Here is a 19,810-nt window from a genome sequence, read left to right on the forward strand (position 1 = left end):
CTGAAGGCATACATAAACGTATTCCAAATCCTGGAGGAAGCATGCAAAATGCCTCCTTTTTCACAATTGTTTCTTTAATTACTACTACTGCAAAGCAAGGTTCTCCCATTTGTATCACTGAAGCAAACAATATTTTCCACTGTTTTCCAAAGACATTAAGAATTAATGTAGATCATGTTCTTCACATGATCAAAATCAGTCTTTCGAAAAAATACGGTCTATCTCACTGCACATATCCTTTGTTTGGCTTTTAAGTTCATAAAGGATGATACAGTCATGACTTGTTTTAACTTCCTAGAATTCAAAGTCTGTTAACTGTGAACTCAAAGAGCAGGTTCTAAGGTCCACTCTGACCATCTCAGAAAATTATCAACAGTGAACCCAGCTTTCTATTTCAAATGTGCCTGAAGCTTGTCCTGTAAACAATACAATACAATAGTTTGTTTCTGAGGTAAGGTTTGAAAAAGACAGGTGATTTGACTGAAACACTCCTTTCCTGAACTTTATGGTAAACCTAGATACTGGTTTGCTCTAGACTGCCATCCTGCAGATCAGTGTGAGCACCTGCCAGACCTTACTGCACTTTTCATTGCCAAGGGTTGAATAGCCACGGCAAAGCACTGCATGATCCATTTAGATACCACTGGTGATATTTCAACTACACATTGCTTAGCAATTACAGAATTCCAGTTGGGTCATTAATGACCAACAGAAAAATCAGGTCTCACTTTACTCTGTTTTTCTAAGTGCCAACTCCCCACCAAGTTAATTTTCTATTTCACTTTCTTGTATCATCACTGATCCACTGCCATTATCCAAGCTCACCTTTGGCAACTCTTTTTTAACAATGCTAAGCCACACTTTCCGCCGACGTGCATTAAGTTGCTCAATAGAAAAATGCTTTTTCTTGGACCCAGGTGGTGGTGTATCGTGGGAAAACTTGGCAAAAACTTTGGTCTGGTGATGGTGGCGTCGTGGTGACTCCTCTGAAGAGAGTTCTTCATCCCGTCTCCTCTTTTTCTTTACTTTTTTCAACTTGCCTGCATGACAACAACAATCATAAAAATACATTTCTATTTTTTGGGTACATTTAGTCAGGCATCTTTCTTGAGTAAACTCTTCTAGTCAATTTATATGTGGAACCAACAAAAAATCTGAACTTATCCATGTTTGCCAATTCTGGTACAATTCATTTATACTATTAGATATTTCCTCACTACTTTATAATGGAAAGATTTTCCTGGTTAATAGATGGGTGAAATGAAATTACTTCCACCCAGGGAAACATGCTTTGAGAGTTAAAATATCTAGAACTTGGTGCAATGTTTCTTGCTTTGTGGCAAAATTCTACTTAAAGCTATGTAAAGGTAATACATTTAAAGGTGACAATATTATCATTTGGTACCATAAGTCTCAAAGCAAACTTCTTAGCAAAGAAAAGAAAGCACTGAAAGAGATTGGCATGTTGTCATGTCATACCAGCCTTCAGATGAAACTGATACTGGTATCAGATATTAAAAATATTCACTGTGAGTATGCAAAATTATGGATCCTGCAAGATCAGTGGAGAAAAAAACCACCACAGTTAAAGGAATTTGCAAAAAGAAAGGAAGACAGCCTGAAATAACCCCTTTAAAACACAGCTCAAAATAAAGTACTTGCAGTAAGAGAGTTCACCTTACACTGACAGTTCGTAGCCTTCTCTACTTCCTTACAGATTTACAACTACTGCCAGCCCAAACAAGAGAGGAAACTGCACTTCCTGGCAAAGTGCACCTCAGAAACTCCAGCTGTTACATCAGAGATACAATTCCATTTTAACTCATATGAAACATCAATTCCAAGTTCCCTCTATTTTCCAGAAAACACTCTCACTCCCTGTAACTTCCTGTTCACTAGAACTACATATTCAGGAAAAACTGCAGCAGGTACTGGCTAAGTTCTCACATTTTTCAAGGACCTACTGCGCTTTCAAAAAACTCTCGAGTAAACAGACCGTGATATGAAACAGTATTTATGGATTCCAAACCACTGAATAAGGTTCACAAAGAAAATCTTAAGCCATGAACTCTCCAGTCACACACCTTTTTTCCACCCTAGCTTTCTAGAAGCCAGACAATAAAGCACAATATTTTCTGAAGACACTTTTCTTTGTCAGAACTTGGTATTTCCCTGCAAAACCCACAAGTTTTGAACACCTATGTTTAATCAAAGGAAATTATGTAGGAAAGAAGTTAAACCACAGCAGCCATTTCAAAACATGAGGTTAGTGACTTTACCTTTTATTTTTTTCTCTTCTTTAAACTTCTTTTTCTTAGGCCCTAGCAGGTGGCGCTGCTGCTCATAGTAGGGGTCGTAGGTAGAGAGTAGCCCCGCGCTGTAGTACTGGTACTGCTGCAACTGAAGGGTGAAAGTGAGCAGGTAACAATGACAGTCCCTAAACAAGCTCAGATCCTGAACATAAATAAGAGATCAGGAAATATGCAGTTCTCCATATTTTGCATTTGTTATCAGCATCAGAGTGTCTGAAGTAAACCATTGCTCCCAGGGTAGCCTCCAAGTTCTGCACAGGGAAGCAAGCCCACCCAGTTAAGTAAGAGGGAAGAGCCAGCAGTGAAGGTTGCGCTTTCAAAACATACTGCTCTGTCTTTTCCACACAGGTGATGCCCAGCAAGACAACACATTACATGGAGAGGTCCAATTATGGACCTAGTATTTGTTTTGCTTGCATTCCCAAATTAAATACATGTTCTACTTTATCATTCCAAAGGATGCAAAAGGACAGGTTTAAAGAAAAAGCATTTAAAAGACTTCCACAAGGACAAAAATCTTGAACACTCAGATTGTCAAGTAAAAATATAGCTGCCTCAGCACTTTTTCCCATAAATGATCGAAAAAGCCAGTATATTACCAGCATTATTCAAATGAAGTATTGAAGAATTCCACACAGGTTACATATAAATAGGCAAATTAAAGACAGTACAGCTCAGAAATTAACTGTTTAAAACCTAAGCATATTTTTAAGTTAATAGAAGATTTTTGAAAAGTGAGACCATGAGCATAAACAAACTTTCTGAGATATGTATCCCCCCACAACTGTGTACTGCTGATCTGACAATACACTGGTTACTTTCACAGGATATTACTTCTTGCTAGTCTGGAAATAAATATTTGTGTAAAATCTAACAAAATTATAACCTGTGTAAAAATTTGGTGTATGAATATTTGTGTAGCCATCAAGTATTTCAAGAAACTAACACAATATTGGTTCAGAGCTTCACAAGTAAACAAAGGAAAGAAGCAGAGAGAAGCAAAGAGCTGTGAAGGAAAATATTTCTTCACTATTCTGGAGAAATTTGAAAAGAAGATAAAACAGGAAGACAAATTTTAACTTCAGGCACATACTCTGATAACAGAATAGGATAACCTCCTTCATATCTAAGACTTTCTGCTGCAATTCAAATCAGCAGCAAAAATTTCTGCAAGAACCCTTATAATTTGAAGAAATATATTAGAATCAAAGCAGCCACAGAATTTGGCTTAATATTAAGAAAAATGCAAAAGTGCAGCAGACTATTTTCTTCTAAGGGAAAGAAGGAGAATATAAGAAGAAAATCCAAAACAAAAAAAAAAGGTAAAAGAGTAAAGTAAAACCTCAAACCATGGCAGAAAACAACAAGGTAGAAAACACTCTTTCAAGATTGTAAACACCACCTTACTATTCATCATTTCAGTGATTACTACCTGTACTAGAATTTAACTTGCAGCATCTCAGTTTTCATATATATTTTGTATATATTATCCAAATCTTGCATTCTAACACCCAGTATTTGCCCAGTAGTGACTGGGACTGAGCACTGTTGAAGTTATATATAACATGTGCCAGTACTGACAGATTTGCAGCATCTTTCAATCTATGTATGTAATTGATTAAATAACCCTTGTCTAAAAGTGATGTTAGACAGTTACTGTCTACCAAATAAAAGTGTATTTTCCAGTCCCTGAAATGAGTTGTGACAAAAATGTAACAGCAATTAAAATAATGCAGTTAAAGGAAAGAATAAAAATCAAGGAAATGTAAAAATTCTGGATTTTTACCTCTTTGTCTTTGCTATATTTACTTTGATGCAATTTCTTATACTTGTGTAATCGCAGCATATTGTGAAGTTCCTCCCTCGAAAGGGAAAATTCTTCTTCCTCCTCTCCATCCTCATCACTCGGTGAATCTGTGTCACTGGAATCATCACTCAGAAGGATACTCTAACAAGAATAAATGGGAATTAATTTAACAATCCCAAGTCTCTGTACTGAATTGTTTATTAATGCAAAACACTCTTGAGCCTTTACCTAATAAAGGAGTGCGGCCCAACAATATGTAGCACTTACAAAGTGTCTCCCATCTAAAATGACTCAGAAAAGAGTTTTCTGAGGAGCAGACCTGTGTAGCAGTGAATTCAATACACATTTTCTGATTTGCAGTAAAGTAGTTTTCTGTTAGTTTGTGACAGTTACATCATTTTAGTCCACTTCGTTTGTTTGTGGTCTCAGGAAAGCAGCAGTGAGAAAAGCCAGGATAACAGCAGGGGCATTTTGTGATGTGTGGTTTGCAGGTCCTTCCCTACCCCATTTGTAGTTTGTCTCGCTATTCTACCACTTCTACCTGCATCGGTCTCTGCAAGTTTGGCTCGTTTGACCTCTTGGCAACATGTTTTTGCTAACCTGAGATGGCTACAATACAGTGAAAATGCAAAGATGGCATAAAGCCACCATTCCACTCTCTTTTGCCATCCTCACTTTGAGACCTTGTACTTACCGAGCGCAACTTAAAAACAATTTTCAGACGAGTCCCAAATCACCATTTAATACATTTTATAACAGATTAGTTTAATTTAGACAGTGTACTAAAATTAATTCAGGTTCTGAATGTATACTCACTGCCAAGTTTGCCACTAAACTGCATTCCCAGGTGACACTCAGGATGATCTGCTCCATAACCTTTCATGGCACCAAGGACAGGCTGACAGCTCTGTAGTTCCCGAGATCCTCCTGCCAGCTTTTCTTGCAAATAGGTGTCATGTTTGCAAACTTTCAGTCAACTGGGACCTCCCTGGTTAGCCAGGACTGCTGATAAATGACTGAGAATGGCTAGATGTGTAACTACTCACAGATTCCAATAGCTGCATTTCTTTCCAATATTCTTACCTTCAGCCACTTTCTGCTTTTCTTCAGTTTGGAAAAATTATACAAGCTCCCTTTTTCAGACTTTGGTTCTGTTTAGAGAAAAAATAAAAAAATAAAGTTCTTAAGAAATAATGCTTTTCCATCCTAACCTAAAGAAAGCAGAGATTCAACCTACTACATGCCTACCTGGCTGGAGTACTCCATTCAGGGAATGTGTGTTCAGCGTCCCAGAATTCCCCGCTCCAGAAGGCTCTCCAAGCAAGGTGTTTGGAGGCTCTTCCTTAACTTGCATCAGGGGATCCCCAGACTGAGGCAGCAAAGGATTGTCATCCAATCCATCTTCACTCTCATCACTGCAAGAAGATCCATAATACAGTGACAATGACAGGAAAATACTCAAAGATGCCCATCCAACTTTCTTACATGTAGGCACTTGTCTTAAGGTTTGAGAATTGAGATAGCTTCAGATGTAATTTTACACATCAGAAATATTGCTGTCAATAATTTCCCATTAGCCCCTTAGCAAAAGTTAATCATCAGATCAGCCTGGCTATACTATCAAACTGTACCTCCAGTCTTTAACTAGGTATCTAGTTTTAGAAGCATGAACTAAGCAAGTCAAACCAAAGCACAATATTGTCATACTCATTGGGACATGTGAGAAATGTAGCTATACCTTTTCTAATCCTTGTGAGGGTCTTATTCTCATATTTACATGCTTGTAAATATACCTGTTATCTGTTGCCCATTCAGTTATCAGTTCTGTAACTCTACAATTCCAATGAAATTAAATATGTAATTGTTTTGGGACAGAAACATACCTTGATGATGCCTCATTGCAACAATTTACACATAAATTCTGCATCTGACAATAGTCTTCCTATTTTCTTTATGACCAAAGGCTGTAAGTGTCACTGAAAGTCTACTTAGGGTTTCCTCATCCTACTTTTTGCAGACAAAGAGTTTTGGCCACTCAGCTACAAAAAAGAGCTTTAAAACACTGTGCTAATTCATACACGAGCTGGTAACACACTGTATTATCACTATGAACTGAGAGAAGCACAGTTCAAAATCTTTCATACAATCACAAAATATCCCAAGTTGGAAGGGACCCACAAAAATCATGAAGTCCAGCTCCTGGCCCTGCACAGGAATCACACCAAGAATCACACCATGTGCCTGAGAATGTTGTCCAAATGCTGCTTGAATTCTGTCAGGCTGGTGCTGTGACCACTTCCCTGGAGAGCCAGTTCCAGTGCCCAATCACCCTCTGGATAGAGAACCAGAGTGGTGGTGCATTTCCTAATAAACCACCTAAATCTCTCCTGATAAAACTCCATGTTGTTCCCTCAGGTCCTCTCAGTGGTCACCACAGAGAAGAAACACAAAGGCTTTGTTTCAGAACTCAAAGCTAATGCTAGATTTATTATTAAATTTACTAGTATTTTTTAGATTTCCTCTTCTCTAGGCTGAACAATCCAAGTGACCTCTCCTCCTTTAAAGCAGAAGAGTTTCTAATGAACACGTCACTAATAAATTCTTAAGATGGTGTTGGCTGGGAACAATATAATAAAAATGCCTTTCTTTCCTTGGCATTCCCAAGGGAAAGTGGAAAAGCTTTTGGTACCTGGATATACTCCTGTTAAAGATGGCAGACGTCTGTCGTAAGAACTGATCCAGTTGCAGAGCTTTTTCCAGGTATTGCAGATAGAGGGGTTTTGCCAGCTCTGAGCAGCTGCCATCCTCCCTGGCACCCAGCTCTGAGGCCATAGAACAAACTTCTCCTCATGCACAGGTGCCTCTGAACACACAGCTGTAAAAAGAAACAACGGCCATCAGCAACACAACTCCTCTGAAAGGAGCAAACTTGGGGAGCAGACAGATCTACCAAGGCAATTCTGGGCAAAAGCTTAAGTTGCAGTTAATAGGTATAGTAAACAGAAATTTTCACTCAACTTTCCACTGCAGTACTACCACAGCCAAAAACTAGATTCTTAGTTTTCTGCTTTATGACTCTGTAATTGCTGTTTGATAGGAACAAGCACTGTTTTAACCTAGTATGATAATCCAAGTGGTGACATAGAAATGCAAAGTATTATGAAGACAGTCCTCAAGCATGTAAAATAAGCTTTCATTATTATTAAAGATAACATGTTTTACCCTGAACAGAGGGCCTATATATATATATATATATATAATAACTTATTCCAAAAAGGAAGAATTACTAAAAATATTATTCCTCTGCTGTTTTTACCATTCCATTCACAGCTGTAGTCTACTGAATACTTGTAATATTCCTCCTTTATCTTAAAGCAATGCTACTCTTTCAGCACTGAAAATATAGCTGTCACCTGTTGGCAAACAAGCTACAAATACTTGACCAAAAACCCTTTAATTCTAAAGTGCAACTGTTATTAAAGAAAAAGTAACATATAAAAAGCAATTTTCAACATACTTTTTAATATTTAAAAATTTAGAACATATTCTAGCATTATGTTTTTCAACTAGTAAAAATTGTCCACCTGATTTTATCTCTTTTTATTTCTTCTCTGGATTTAAGATTCTTAATAAAGCCAAATGCATCCCCCTGCAATATTTGCATACTACATACTCTAAAAACAAAGCTATCAAAACATTTTATTGCTCTGTCAACTGCGGTTTTCTCTTCCTTCAACTACAAAGGATGTCATAACAACTGTTACAGTAATAGCTCCGTCAACTGAAATTTTACTTTTCTTTGACTCTAAAAGATGCCATCACTGTTATAGTAACAGTGAGAAAGATACACGATTGCCAAAGCCAGAGTTGTCACTGTATAAATGGAAGTGCTGTCAAGATCTTAAATATTTACTAATAAATAAATATTCTGGTGGAGGACAAAAATCATAGGATGGTTAGGTTGGAAAGGTCCTTAGAGAACATCTAGTTCCAAACCCCCCTGCCATTGCCAGGGACACCTCTCACTAGAAGAGGTTGCTCAAATTAAAACCAGTCATACTTAGATTAATTGTTCTTCTGAAAAATTCTTCTGGTTTCTATCATTTCTTAAAAATACCACAAAACCTGAAGCAAACTTCACATTAATTTATTGCAAGACATTTTATATTTGTTCAGTTATTAAATCAGTGACTAAATTGTTTTATGCTTATGTAAGTGAACATGCAGATTGGGTATCCAATCTTCAAGTTGTTCTCTCTTCACATAGGTCCAAAACCCAGCGTTTATAACCTTCTCTAAGTCTTTTATTCTCCAAAATTGCAGAACAGATTCAGAACTTCTGAAGTTAAAATAAACTGATAAGTGATTCTCACCTTAACACTAATGGCTGTGGTAGAACAAGAGCAAATTTTATTATTTCTTAATAAATACTGAGTCTTAAGTTAACATCCTCACCCAGAGAGAATAACCAATAACACACAGCATTTGTTAGACAAGGTAACAGCTCTGATTTAAAAATTATTTTTATACTGAAGCTTTCTACATATTAATTCTTCCCATACCTGATGGCAATTGAATGACTGACCTCTGTCAACAAACACTAATTTCCAGCAGAACTTAGCAGAACAGCACCTGAAAGCTTTTCCTATGATAAGGGTAGTAAGATGTACATTGTTCAAGCAACTTTCACCTATGTATGTCATAGTACTTAACAGGCATTTGAAACCAAACCAATCAACCAAAAAACTGAAATCAAGAACTGTCTTCCAAGAAAGAGAGGTATGAACCATAAAATCATTTAGGCTGGAATTCTAGGATCATCAAGTCCAGCTGCTAATCCAACACTGCCAAGTCCACCACTAAACCATGTCCCCAAGTACCACGTCCACACACCTTTTAAATACCTCCAGGGACAGTGACTCAACCTCTTGCCTGGGCAGCCTGTTCCAATGCTTGGCAACTCCCTCTGTGAAGAAATTAAGTAAAAGGGTTAAAAAATGAGAGGAAACATGAAACTTGTGTCTGTAATGGAAGAGATCGTTCATGAGGTGGTAGAAAAGGACACCTTGAAGGTGAAAGGGGTTTTCCTTCTGAGCACCAGTAAAAATTACATATATTACAAGAGCAAAAATCTATCCCTAGTAGCATAGCAAAAAAAGTAAGGTGATTCCTTTTATCATTCCATTTCAAAATGTATCTATCAACAACAGCATGTATTATATTAACATGGTTAACTCAGAACAACATGGCATCTTTCATCTGTCTGTTCTTCGCAGAAAACCACATTCCCGAAACTCAACATTTAGTGGCATTACCTGTCCTCTGGGCACTCTGGGGGGAAAAACATGCCCCAAAGGGCACAAAGCACACAGGACTTGATTTGGATTCGCTGCCTCTGAGGAAGCTCACAAACCAAATGTACTCTACTGCCCCACAATGAGCCTTGCCCTCACAGAACTACACAAGTTTAAGAGCAAAATAAAGGTGAAGAATTAAGATAGATTTGAGGTCAAGTTCTTAATTACAGGATAGCAAACAGGCCAGAGGAAAAATCAAACACAATCATCTTCCTGATCCAAAATGACTAAGTGGATGTTATTCTTTCTGCCCAGACACACTTGCCTAAGCACTGGTCTACGCGGATCCACCAGACTGGATCAGTGCCCCTGCTCCAGTGGTGCTTATCCAGCTCCCTGTTCATATAGTTTAGCAGATAACCCAGCAGAAGGCTATTTCTTTACTCGTAGGATATAAATGACCCCAGGAAAAGAAGATGCTCACAGATGTGTTTAGTAAGTAGAAAACTAATATATTTTCTCAGTAGTGGCTCATTGCTACTGCACAGGGTTCCCACACAAATATCAGAGCAAGTGGTAGTATCTGTCTGCACTGACTGCAGTAACTGTGAAGGGGAGGTTGCATTCCACACTTCAACACATTAAAACCCCTTGTTGTGTACAGTGCTGAGCAGGTACACACTTACGTGCTGAGGACCTGTCTTATCCTTACATTTTTTCCAATTATCTATTTTTAAATATTACTTTCCAGATCAAGAAACCTTGTATTTCCATATTTAATAAAGTCCTCCTTGACCTGACGTAGTATATGTACTCTGCATTTCGCCCATATAAAAAGACAGGTTTTTGCTTGTCTTCCTATTTTAATTGCTCCACAAGGCTCCTGTACATACAACATTAATTACTCCTGTCCTCAAAACAGTTACTGGATCGTATCCTGCCTACCAAATAAACAAATAAGCACAGGAGAGCCTAACAATATCCTTAAAATGTATTTACAATGCCCAAAGAAATTTAGTAAGTGTTACACAAGCATACTGAATAGTGAATTTAATTCAGCCTTTCATTTATTTATATGCTAACAGTCACAGAGTGCTTCTCTGCTGATCAAAGTAATAATACAGAAGGCTAAGTGACAGATAATTCTCCATTCTGCGTTCTTTCAATTCCACTCTAGGTTTTAAGAAACAAAGATTTACAACAGCAAAAACTTCTTGAACACTGAAGTGAGAGAAGATAGGAACAAACAAATGAGAGGCACACAGCCTGATCCACTAGTGTATGTAACCGTTTACAACATCACCATCATACTGCTTCAGCAGATTTACATGGTGATGACATTCATTCCAGTTTTCTTTCACATTTTTGAAAAAAAATCTATCCTTTTGCTTACTCAGTTTAAGGACAAAACACAGATTTTTGAAAATATTTCATTACTGATGGTAACATTTAAGCAAATACTTGTATGTTACAGGGGCAAAATGAGCAGAAGCTGCAGAGTAATCCTTGTGCCATTATGACTTTCTTATCGATATATACCAATTTTATGTTAAGTTTCAGTATCAAATTCAATAGCTATTTGCTTTCTCCCTTCCTTTCCCCTAGAGTTCTAATAGTTTAAAAAAACAGCATTTAGAAATAAATAGCTTTTGCACTGCCTGGCTGGCACTTTGAATCTTCCAGCATTCTTAATCAGGAGTTCACACTGAAGCCATTTAATTGCATCATGTGGACAACTGAATTATTAAAAGCACTGGTAAAATATCAGCAGGAATGTAGTAACTTCATGCAAATAACTTTCATAATAATTGTATTTTTTTAATATCCAAGTTCAGTTCTGAAAGAGCCTTCTTTATCCTGTTTTAAATCACATTGCTTAGTTCAATGTTAATGTAGGCGTGGGGTTTCTTCCCTCACTCTTGTTTTCTTTAAGTCTACCCATTATAGCATCCAGTCAGTAAGCAAATATCCAGGACTGGAGAAGAATCCTCCAATGACATCTTCTGAGAGCATTTAGGTTTTATAACAAGGTTTCTAAATTTTATGCCCACTGGCCTGCACCAACCAAACAGCAAAATCGTGGTCTCCTGAAGCAGCTGAGCTTTAAAAGTAGAGTCTTCCAATTTAAACAAATATCCACTGCATATTTCTGAATGGAAGTCCAGCAAGCTTTTCCTGGGTATCACCCAGGAACCCTGTAAGTGGTAACTGCAAAATTTGGCTGTTGTGCCTAGCTGCAAGCGGGATGGGGCTTGCTTTGCAGAGCTGTTTGAAACAGTACTTTTTCATTCAGGAGTTTCTTGTGTTATTTCCCTTCAGCAGCTGCCACCTCTACACCTCAGATAAGGCTCAGAGGATTACTTTTTCTGCTCTTTATGACTCACATCAACCATCATAGAAAATAATGATAGCAACTCCACTCCTAGCTGAGGGCACATACACAAACACAAGCTGCCACAGAAGTAAAAAGTACTGGATTGCAGCTAATCCACAGCATCTCTTCTTAGCCTATGACAAATGCAAGGCAAATCAGGGAGGTAAAACTAATTCAGTCTCACCAGCCACACATTAAGTGCATGGATATGAAGTGCGACCAGCTGGCAGGTGAGCACCAATACTTGTTCCAGTATTTCAGCCCACAGAAGTAGTTTCATTTTTCTACTCCATCCCATCACTGTAAGCATACAGACAAAACATCCATGTGGACAAAAACCTGAAATTATAGAAAGTATGTATTCCTCATTTATTTATAGCATTGAAGGTTTTATCCATAGTCCAGGATTAAATGCTGCACAAGAATACAATCTTCTATGACACCTTAGTTGCCTTGCAATTTTAGCAGTTTTCTGGCTTTTTCCCAAACATGGGGTTTTTGTGCTTTGCAATTCGACACCAACTTATTAAGACAGATTTTCTAAATTTATACAAACACCTAAAATACTTTTCCTTCTTGAAGAAATTGAGACTTGAGACATACAGCTCTCATTGGAGCAGCAGAATTGTTCATGCTGTGAGATTTTCCAGAGGTAGTTTCTCCAGAATAACTCCTGACACAATATATCCAAACAGAGGATTCACTCAGTAAAGGTCTGTGTGGAAAACGTACACTAGCATAGTAATAGCAGCTAGGCACATTTTTGTCAGACTTCTTTAGATGCATAAAATCTCCAATAGAGAAAATTGTGGTGGTATAAAAACCTTGAAGAACTATTTTGCTTGAAGAATTACATGCTTTCCTTTCCCCACTCACATTTTAGGTGGCTTTGGCAAATGTATAGTTACACTAACAACCATTTCCCAGAGCTATATACCATGTTCTAAAGCAAAACATAATTCTCATATGGTTGTTTTTTTTTTTTTTATGGGAGTGTCTTAAATATAACTTGGATATGTAAGACACTATGGCTTTTAAAAAAGCAAATATGATATTTCATATGAACCTAGAGCCCTCCACTAACCTCAAACTGAACAAATAAAATTCATGTTTATACAACTGAAGTCTGAGTTCATATCATTTGAGTTTGAAATTTTAAAAAGCCATTTTAATTGCTTTTCTGAGTAATGAAATCTAGGTAAACTAAATGCCTTACTTTGCTGTTTTGCTTTTGTGGTAAGGTTTCATATTGTTTTCCAAGGAATGAGACAGCATTTCACTGATCTGTGTTCCACCTTTTAATCACTTTTAAATACAGAGAAAAGCCAGTGGGCCACTGGCTCTGGATTTTCCAATTCCCAAAAAAACCCACTTACAGATAGGGCCTAATGTATTATTTAAAAGAAAAACTATACAGCAGTGTATCAGAAGCATATACATAGTAAACAGCAGAATACCTTTAAACATACTGAACACAGAAGTTGGCATATGAGAGCTCCACTTCCAAGTTTAAACTAGCAGAAAAACAAACCTAACTATTTAATTGTTCAATTAGAGTAATTCTTGTCCCAAAAGAGCAGTCAATAGCATTTATGGAGGCCTCTGAAAATGCATTTATATTCTCTGCTCTACACAGAAGCACCAACAGTTACCCTCACACTTTGCCACTCTGTAACACACAAAATAACAACTGCATGGATATTTTCAGTTCTGTTTGGTTTTTACTCCCTCCACCCCAGAAAACGAAAAGGGAACTATGTCAAAAAAAAGCTCTAAGAGGACTTTCCAGATAAACCAATCTCTAGCATGTAGTCTAGCCTGTCGAAGAGCATGCTTATTACAGAATTTACAGCCTATTGCATTAGACCCAAATAGAACAAAACTTGCTCATTAGAACCATCAAGAAATAGGAGGCAGTACTTTCAGCAATTTCAACAAGATACATGTGAGAAATAAACAAGATAAGAATTACAGGCAATATCCTCTAGTGCTGGAAAAAGGTTCAAGCTCCAGTTGTATTTCTTGTACTTTTCCCTCACCATCTTATCAACCTTTCAGTGTCACAACACTCTTACACATACACACTAAAGGAGTGACAACACAAATGATTCGTGTAAGTTAAAAAATATGTTGGTCACATACATACAGGCACATCAGATGTGCTGTACAAATCCCTGCAGATTTGTTGGTAACAGAGGAAACTAAAACTTGAATTATACACATTTCACTATAAAAATTTAACTTTACTTGCACCATTTTCTTCACGCAAAGGCGAAAATAAACTAAGTAATTTTTTTATTATCTGCAACAGCGCAGAGGGCGAAATTTTCCACAGAATACCGGTAACAGCATCAGAACGTACAACGCTAAATCATTAACAGAAATTGTATTGAGTCACACACAGAAATTGCACTAGGCTACCTGTTTGCAGTCAAACAGGAGCAGACTTTACAGCGCGGCTTTAAAGAAGTGCGCATTCACCAGCGCAAACACAGCACTGAACTACGTTTCGTGTACACCCGGGAGACGCTTTCCATCAACAACGCCACGAGTCTGGCAGGCGGCCCCTTCCTGCAGGTGCCGGTGGCTATTCCGGGGGCGCTGGGGCAACCGCGGCCGCGGCCCCCGCCCCCTCGGGCTCTACGGGCAGCGCCGCGACACGCGGCCTCACGCGCAGGGGAGGGGCGGCCGGGCCCGGCCGTGGCTCCCGGGGCGGCCGCGGGGCGGAGGCCGCGCTCTGACGGCACCGGGGCTGGGGGGAAGGTGGGCGCGTTCCCGCAGGCGCGCCCCCGCAGGCGGCGGCGGGCGTGCGCTGCCGCCGGTGACGCGGCGCTCCCGGCCCGGCCGCGCCGCCGCCCTCGCCGCGCGTTTCCCCCCCCCCCCCCCCCCCCGCACCCCCCGCCCGCGCCTCGCGCACGCGCCACCGCCCGCACGTGCGCCCGCAGGTGCGCGGCGGCGCCCCCGCCCCCCCCGCCAACCCCCCCCCGCCCAGGCCCCCCCCTGCGCGCGCCGGGCCCCGGCGGCCGCTCCAGACGGGGGGTGGGGGGAACGGCAGCTCCACGGCCGCCGGTACCGCGGGGCGCATCCGGCGGGCAGGGCGGGGAAGGGGCCTGTCTCTTTAAGAAAAGGCCCGGCTGCTGCGGCCGCCGGTCGGCGCGGGGGGTGAAGCCGCGGCCTGGCCGGCCGGCACCCCCACTGCCGCCTCCAGTAGCCCCGGCCCGGCGTGCCCTTGCGCAGTGGCGGCGGTGGCTAACCTGGGTAGCGGGCCCGGCGGCGACGCGGCGGCGGCGGCGGCGGGGGGCTGGGGGTGTCTCCCGGGCTCGCTCCCCCGCTTGCTCCACCCGGCCTCTCGCCCCGCGTTGCCGGGGCTGGCGTTGCCTGTCTCCTGCCGCGGGGCGCTCCCGGCTCCTGCCTCGCCAAGATGGCGCCCGCGCTGGTGCTGAGGAGGAGGCGGCGGCTGCGGGCGCTGGGACGGCGGCGGCGGCCACTTTCGCTCACTGAGAGGAGAGGAGCAGGGACACGGGGAGCCATGGCGGGGGGGAGGAGAGGCGCCATGCCCAGGCCTGATCAATCGAACCCCGCATGCCTCCCCGCCGCCCCGGCCCAGTGCCTGGGCCCCACCGCCCCGCCCGCGCCGCCGTGGCCGCAGCACGGACCCCACGCCCGCACCGCGGGGCTCGGCCCCGCAGGGACCCCGCGGGGGGCCCTTGCTCATCGATGCGCTCCCGCGGCCGATTGGTAGGGTCTGGCGGTGACGGAAATTGCCGAAGGGACTCGGCCAGGCGGCCGGGTGAGCCAGCGAGTCTCGCGCGAGGCGGGGCGGGGTCTCGCGATGCAGGCGCGGGGAGGCGGGTGCGTCCCGGAAGTGACGCGCGCTCGCCCTTGAGGCGCCGTGGGGGGCGCGGGGCGGGCCGGGACCCGCTCGGGCCCTGGGATCCTCTGGCCGCCGGCCCCGGGCCCGGGGGAGCCGGTGCCGTGGGTGTTTGGGTGTCGCGGAGGCCGCCCACGGCAGCCAGGCAGCTTGTGCCGGCCTGGCAGCCCCCGCAGCCGATGAGAGCGGAGAGGGGCTGGCGGAGCTGGAACCCGGTTGCCGTCAGGGTTAACACACGGGGGAATTTGGTGAGGCTGCGTGAGTTCTACCGCTTTCGCTTTGTCATGCGCTACGAGTTGCATCAGAGGAGCTCTGGACGAAATAGGCCTGAATGTTAATTGTGAAGATGCTTTGGAGTGTAAACACGGTGTTGCCATCAGCTGTTCAGCACGGCTGCCTTCCAAAACCCATTAACTAGTACACTAATAGCAAATCCTTAAATGGATGATTAATCCAAATCACCTACTGCATAGCGATAAAAATCTGTATTTCATGACTAAGCTGTGTCAATCCAGCGCTCAGTAGGTACCAGTGTCCTTGTTTTGGCTGGGATGGTGTTAATTTCTGAATAGCTGGGACAGTGCTGAGTTTTGCATTAAGAATAAAAAACTGCTGTTCTGAGTTTTGCTAAGTCGTGTTTATCCTAAGTCAAGGACTTTTTTGTTGTGTCTCATCCTCTGCCACTAAGGAGGAAAAACAATCTTGGGAGGGTGCACAGCCAGGACAGCTGACCCGACCTGACCAAAGGGATATTCCATACCACAGAACATTATGCCCAGCATAACTGAGGGGAGCTACCTGGAAGTGAGGCCAATCTGGATTCAGGAAGGGGATCTGGCATGGGTCAGCATGGGGTGAGCATTTGTATTGTGCATCACTTTTGTTTTTCCTTCCCTTTTTATCATTCTTACTATTTACTACTATATTTTACTTTGTTTTCAATTATTAAACCGTTCTTAACCTACGAGTTTTACTTTTGATTCTCTGCCCCATTCCAGTGGGGCAGAACAGGAGGGAGAAGCTTTGTGGTGCTTAGTTGCCAAGTGGGCTTAAACCACCACACACAGTTACTAGGAAAAAAAAAATAAGACCATTGCTACTGCCCCAGTAAAACTTCACTAGAGTTGTCCTTAACTAGTGATGCTAACTGTACGTCTAACTACAAACAGGAATTGCATTGTTGCTGAAGCGTGCGTGATTTGGTTACATGTTAGTACCACGCTTAGAGCTGGCCCTGAGCAGCATCACTATGGCTGATGGACCATTAAAAAAACCCCTCTTTTTTCTTCTTTAAGAAAATAGTAACTTCCAGTCTTGTGCATCAGTGAGTGATAACTCCATTCCAATATATTTCTTTTCTTTGTGCCATTCCCAAAAGAGAACCAAAGGGAAAGCTGCACCCATATTTGCCCAAGAAAGTTTTGCTACTTGAATCATTATAGTGGCACAGATGCAATTAGACTGTGAAGTCCCTCTTGGAAATCCTTATTCCATGATAATGCCATTCCAGTCAGAAATTTAGTCCTTGGAAGAGTCTGAGAAAGCAGCTCAGTCCCTTACCAAGAAGGGTGGCCTCAGCAATTACTTTGTATCTGGTAGAGACATTCCATACCACTCTTCTATATCCCAGACTTGGTGCCTTCATATCACAGCTCCTCTTCCCTCCCTCCTTCCATTATCTGATGTATCATCATTTTCTGTCTGGTAATAGGACTGGAAGGACCCAGAATCTGATTCTGGTTGTGGAAATACAAGCTAAGTGCTCTTGATGTGTCTCTGACAGAAGAGCCTTTGTGTTCCACATTGTGCCCCACTGATCTGTGATAACCCATCACTGCTTGGAAAAATCTTGGTTCAGTTAAATGACAAAGAGAAAACTTTGACTGTTTTTCTGTCACTCTGAGAAGTGATCAAGTCCGACCTATAGCTTCAAATAAAAACTTACTTAAATACTGCTGGTCCAGTACTTTATGGGGAGAGGTAAAAAAACCTAACACACTAGAAAACCAACATGTTTCCCCTAAAAACAATTTTTAAAATGTGCAGATACATCATAACCACAATCATACCAATTTACATCCAAAGAAAACCAACTCAAGCAGGTATTGGCATGTACTTGCATGCAGATGTCACATCCCTTCCAACCTGGTGTCATTCCCACCTTTGCAGCCTGATGCCCAGATTGTTCTTGGACTGCAGTCTGGTTGGCACAGTGACCTTTGACTTTTTCCATTCTTCCCTGTTCTACATTCATCAGTGTTCATTGGTAGGTTAGAAAACTTGTTCCAAGACTCAGGCATGGCCTACATTAATTTTGTCCTGTTATAGAATAGTAGTTTGCCTTAATACCTTACTTTGCTTGGGGAAGGACTCCTATACACCTTCTAAACTGCTATTTCCACACACTTTGTCTATAGACACACAGCAGAGTGGTGTTACAGCCTTATCCACACGAGTTGGATGTGGGAGTGCTGGCAAACAGTGGTGGTGGTGGTCTGCAACTCTCAGCAGCAAACGGCTCTAATGAGAATTTTACATAACTGCAACAGGTAACAAAAGAACCAATGCAGTTTAACAGTGGTCTGATAACAATGCAAGAAAGTCACTCTTATAAAATCAAAAATAGCTCTTGGAAAAAATGAATCTCAAAAATAGACCTATAGAAGAACAGTCAGACATAGCAGGAGTTTGCTCCAAAAGACAGACTACCATTATTTCCATTCAAAAATGGAATGCTGAATTACCTGCCATTGTAAAGCCAGGAGCTTTTGTTTGACACCTCTGCAAGGGGAATAGTCCCTTTTTTCACTTAGATGTCTCCAAACACCCAGCCTAAGCTCAGCAAGTCACCTGTGTCAGAAATTAAATTCATACAGTCTGCCTAAGGTCAGTTTAAGGTCCCTCCACAGATTTTACCATGTAAATTTGATTTTCAAGCTCTGCTTTGACAAAGTACATCCTTGACTGTTGGAGGATGTGATTTGAGGCTCTGCTGTTTTTTGTGGGAAAGCAATACCCATCATCTCTGTAGTTTCCATCCTTCTGTGGATTGTTCCTTTCTATTAAATTCCATGGTTTGATCAAAAGACCATCCTCATTCATTTTGTAGTCTTCTATTGCTTTCTTCCTTCTCAGCTTCTGGATGTCTGCCAGCTGACACTGCTCCTCTGGCAGCTCCATGCAAATGGGCTAATAAAGAAAAAGAACCAGAAAAGAAATCAAATCAATACTTATATGAAAACACATACTATACTTTTGTTAGAACCAGGGGTGAGCTCCTGCTGTAATTAGCCAATGGAATGCACCAATCCTTCTGCTATCGTATACAGCACAGCACCTTATCTAGTGCAGCTTTTACCATGAGTGCACAGGGGATATCAACTGTGCTGCACATGGGTGTGCAGCTCCCCTGTGGTACCAGAACTCTGCATGTGAACTGTCACCTCTTAAACGAGAGGACTCTGCACTTCTAGGAAAGTATTTGCTTCCCTACACCAATGGGTTCCTAGGCTGCATTTGCTTCTTTGAATTCAAATCCTAAACAAGAGAACATGTCTGCATTTCCAAGTACGTAACAACCGTCAATATGAATCCACAAGGAGGGTTAAAAATGTAGCACACATAGCTCCTTTACTAGTTATTTTCTAGTGACAGAGCTGCAGGGAAACAGAAACACATTTTCCTAAGTGTGTGCATCCACAAGAAGAACAATTAGTGCTGGCAGACAGTTACACTGAAAATGCAGGAAACTGCCAAGACTTTCAGGGTGGGAAGTTTGTGTTCGCTCCTCCCCCTCAGCACTACGGAAGATTATCAGTTTCTAAAAGACACGGAAGAGGGAAGCTGAGGGTTTTGATAATGAAGCACTAAGGATCAGAGGTCACTGCTTTGCATCTGGTTTGTGGGTAAAAAGTCAGGGAACGTCCTCCCTTTACTTAGGAGGGAGCATCCACCATTCAGAAGACTCAACTACCACTTGCAGATGATAACACAGGAAACCACAGAAAGTGTCAACATACCTTTCCAAAAATACCAGGACCAATGAGATGCCTTTCTTTTTATTTCCTTCCTTTTTATTATTTTTTTCTCTATTTTCTTCTTAATTCTCTTCTGCAAGTACTACATCAACAGGAATGTTGCATTATCTCT

At 41.7% G+C, this 19,810-nt stretch overlaps 1 protein-coding gene across 3 annotated transcripts in view; it reads right to left on the reverse strand.

Annotated features, from left to right (window-relative positions):
* INO80 (INO80 complex ATPase subunit) overlaps positions 1-15,129 on the reverse strand; it is a 64,086-nt gene extending 48,957 nt beyond the window's left edge. The window contains exons 1-8 of one of the 3 annotated variants that reach the window (XM_069017364.1): positions 15,045-15,129; positions 9,013-9,085; positions 6,809-6,994; positions 5,368-5,534; positions 5,203-5,270; positions 4,099-4,260; positions 2,280-2,400; positions 826-1,040 (exon numbers count right to left, since the gene is read on the reverse strand). In XM_069017364.1, the coding sequence (XP_068873465.1) occupies positions 826-1,040; positions 2,280-2,400; positions 4,099-4,260; positions 5,203-5,270; positions 5,368-5,534; positions 6,809-6,951 (876 nt within the window). In that variant the 5' untranslated portion in view covers positions 6,952-6,994; positions 9,013-9,085; positions 15,045-15,129. Of the gene's footprint in view, positions 1-825; positions 1,041-2,279; positions 2,401-4,098; positions 4,261-5,202; positions 5,271-5,367; positions 5,535-6,808; positions 6,995-8,681; positions 8,703-9,012; positions 9,086-14,211; positions 14,612-15,044 lie in introns of those variants that run through there. The other 2 variants (XM_069017365.1, XM_069017366.1) reach the window with 2 other exon arrangements.
* Positions 15,130-19,810: the final 4,681 nt, after the last annotated feature.

Source organism: Aphelocoma coerulescens, chromosome 5 (genome assembly GCF_041296385.1).
Source record: "Aphelocoma coerulescens isolate FSJ_1873_10779 chromosome 5, UR_Acoe_1.0, whole genome shotgun sequence".
Lineage (NCBI taxonomy): Eukaryota > Metazoa > Chordata > Aves > Passeriformes > Corvidae > Aphelocoma > Aphelocoma coerulescens.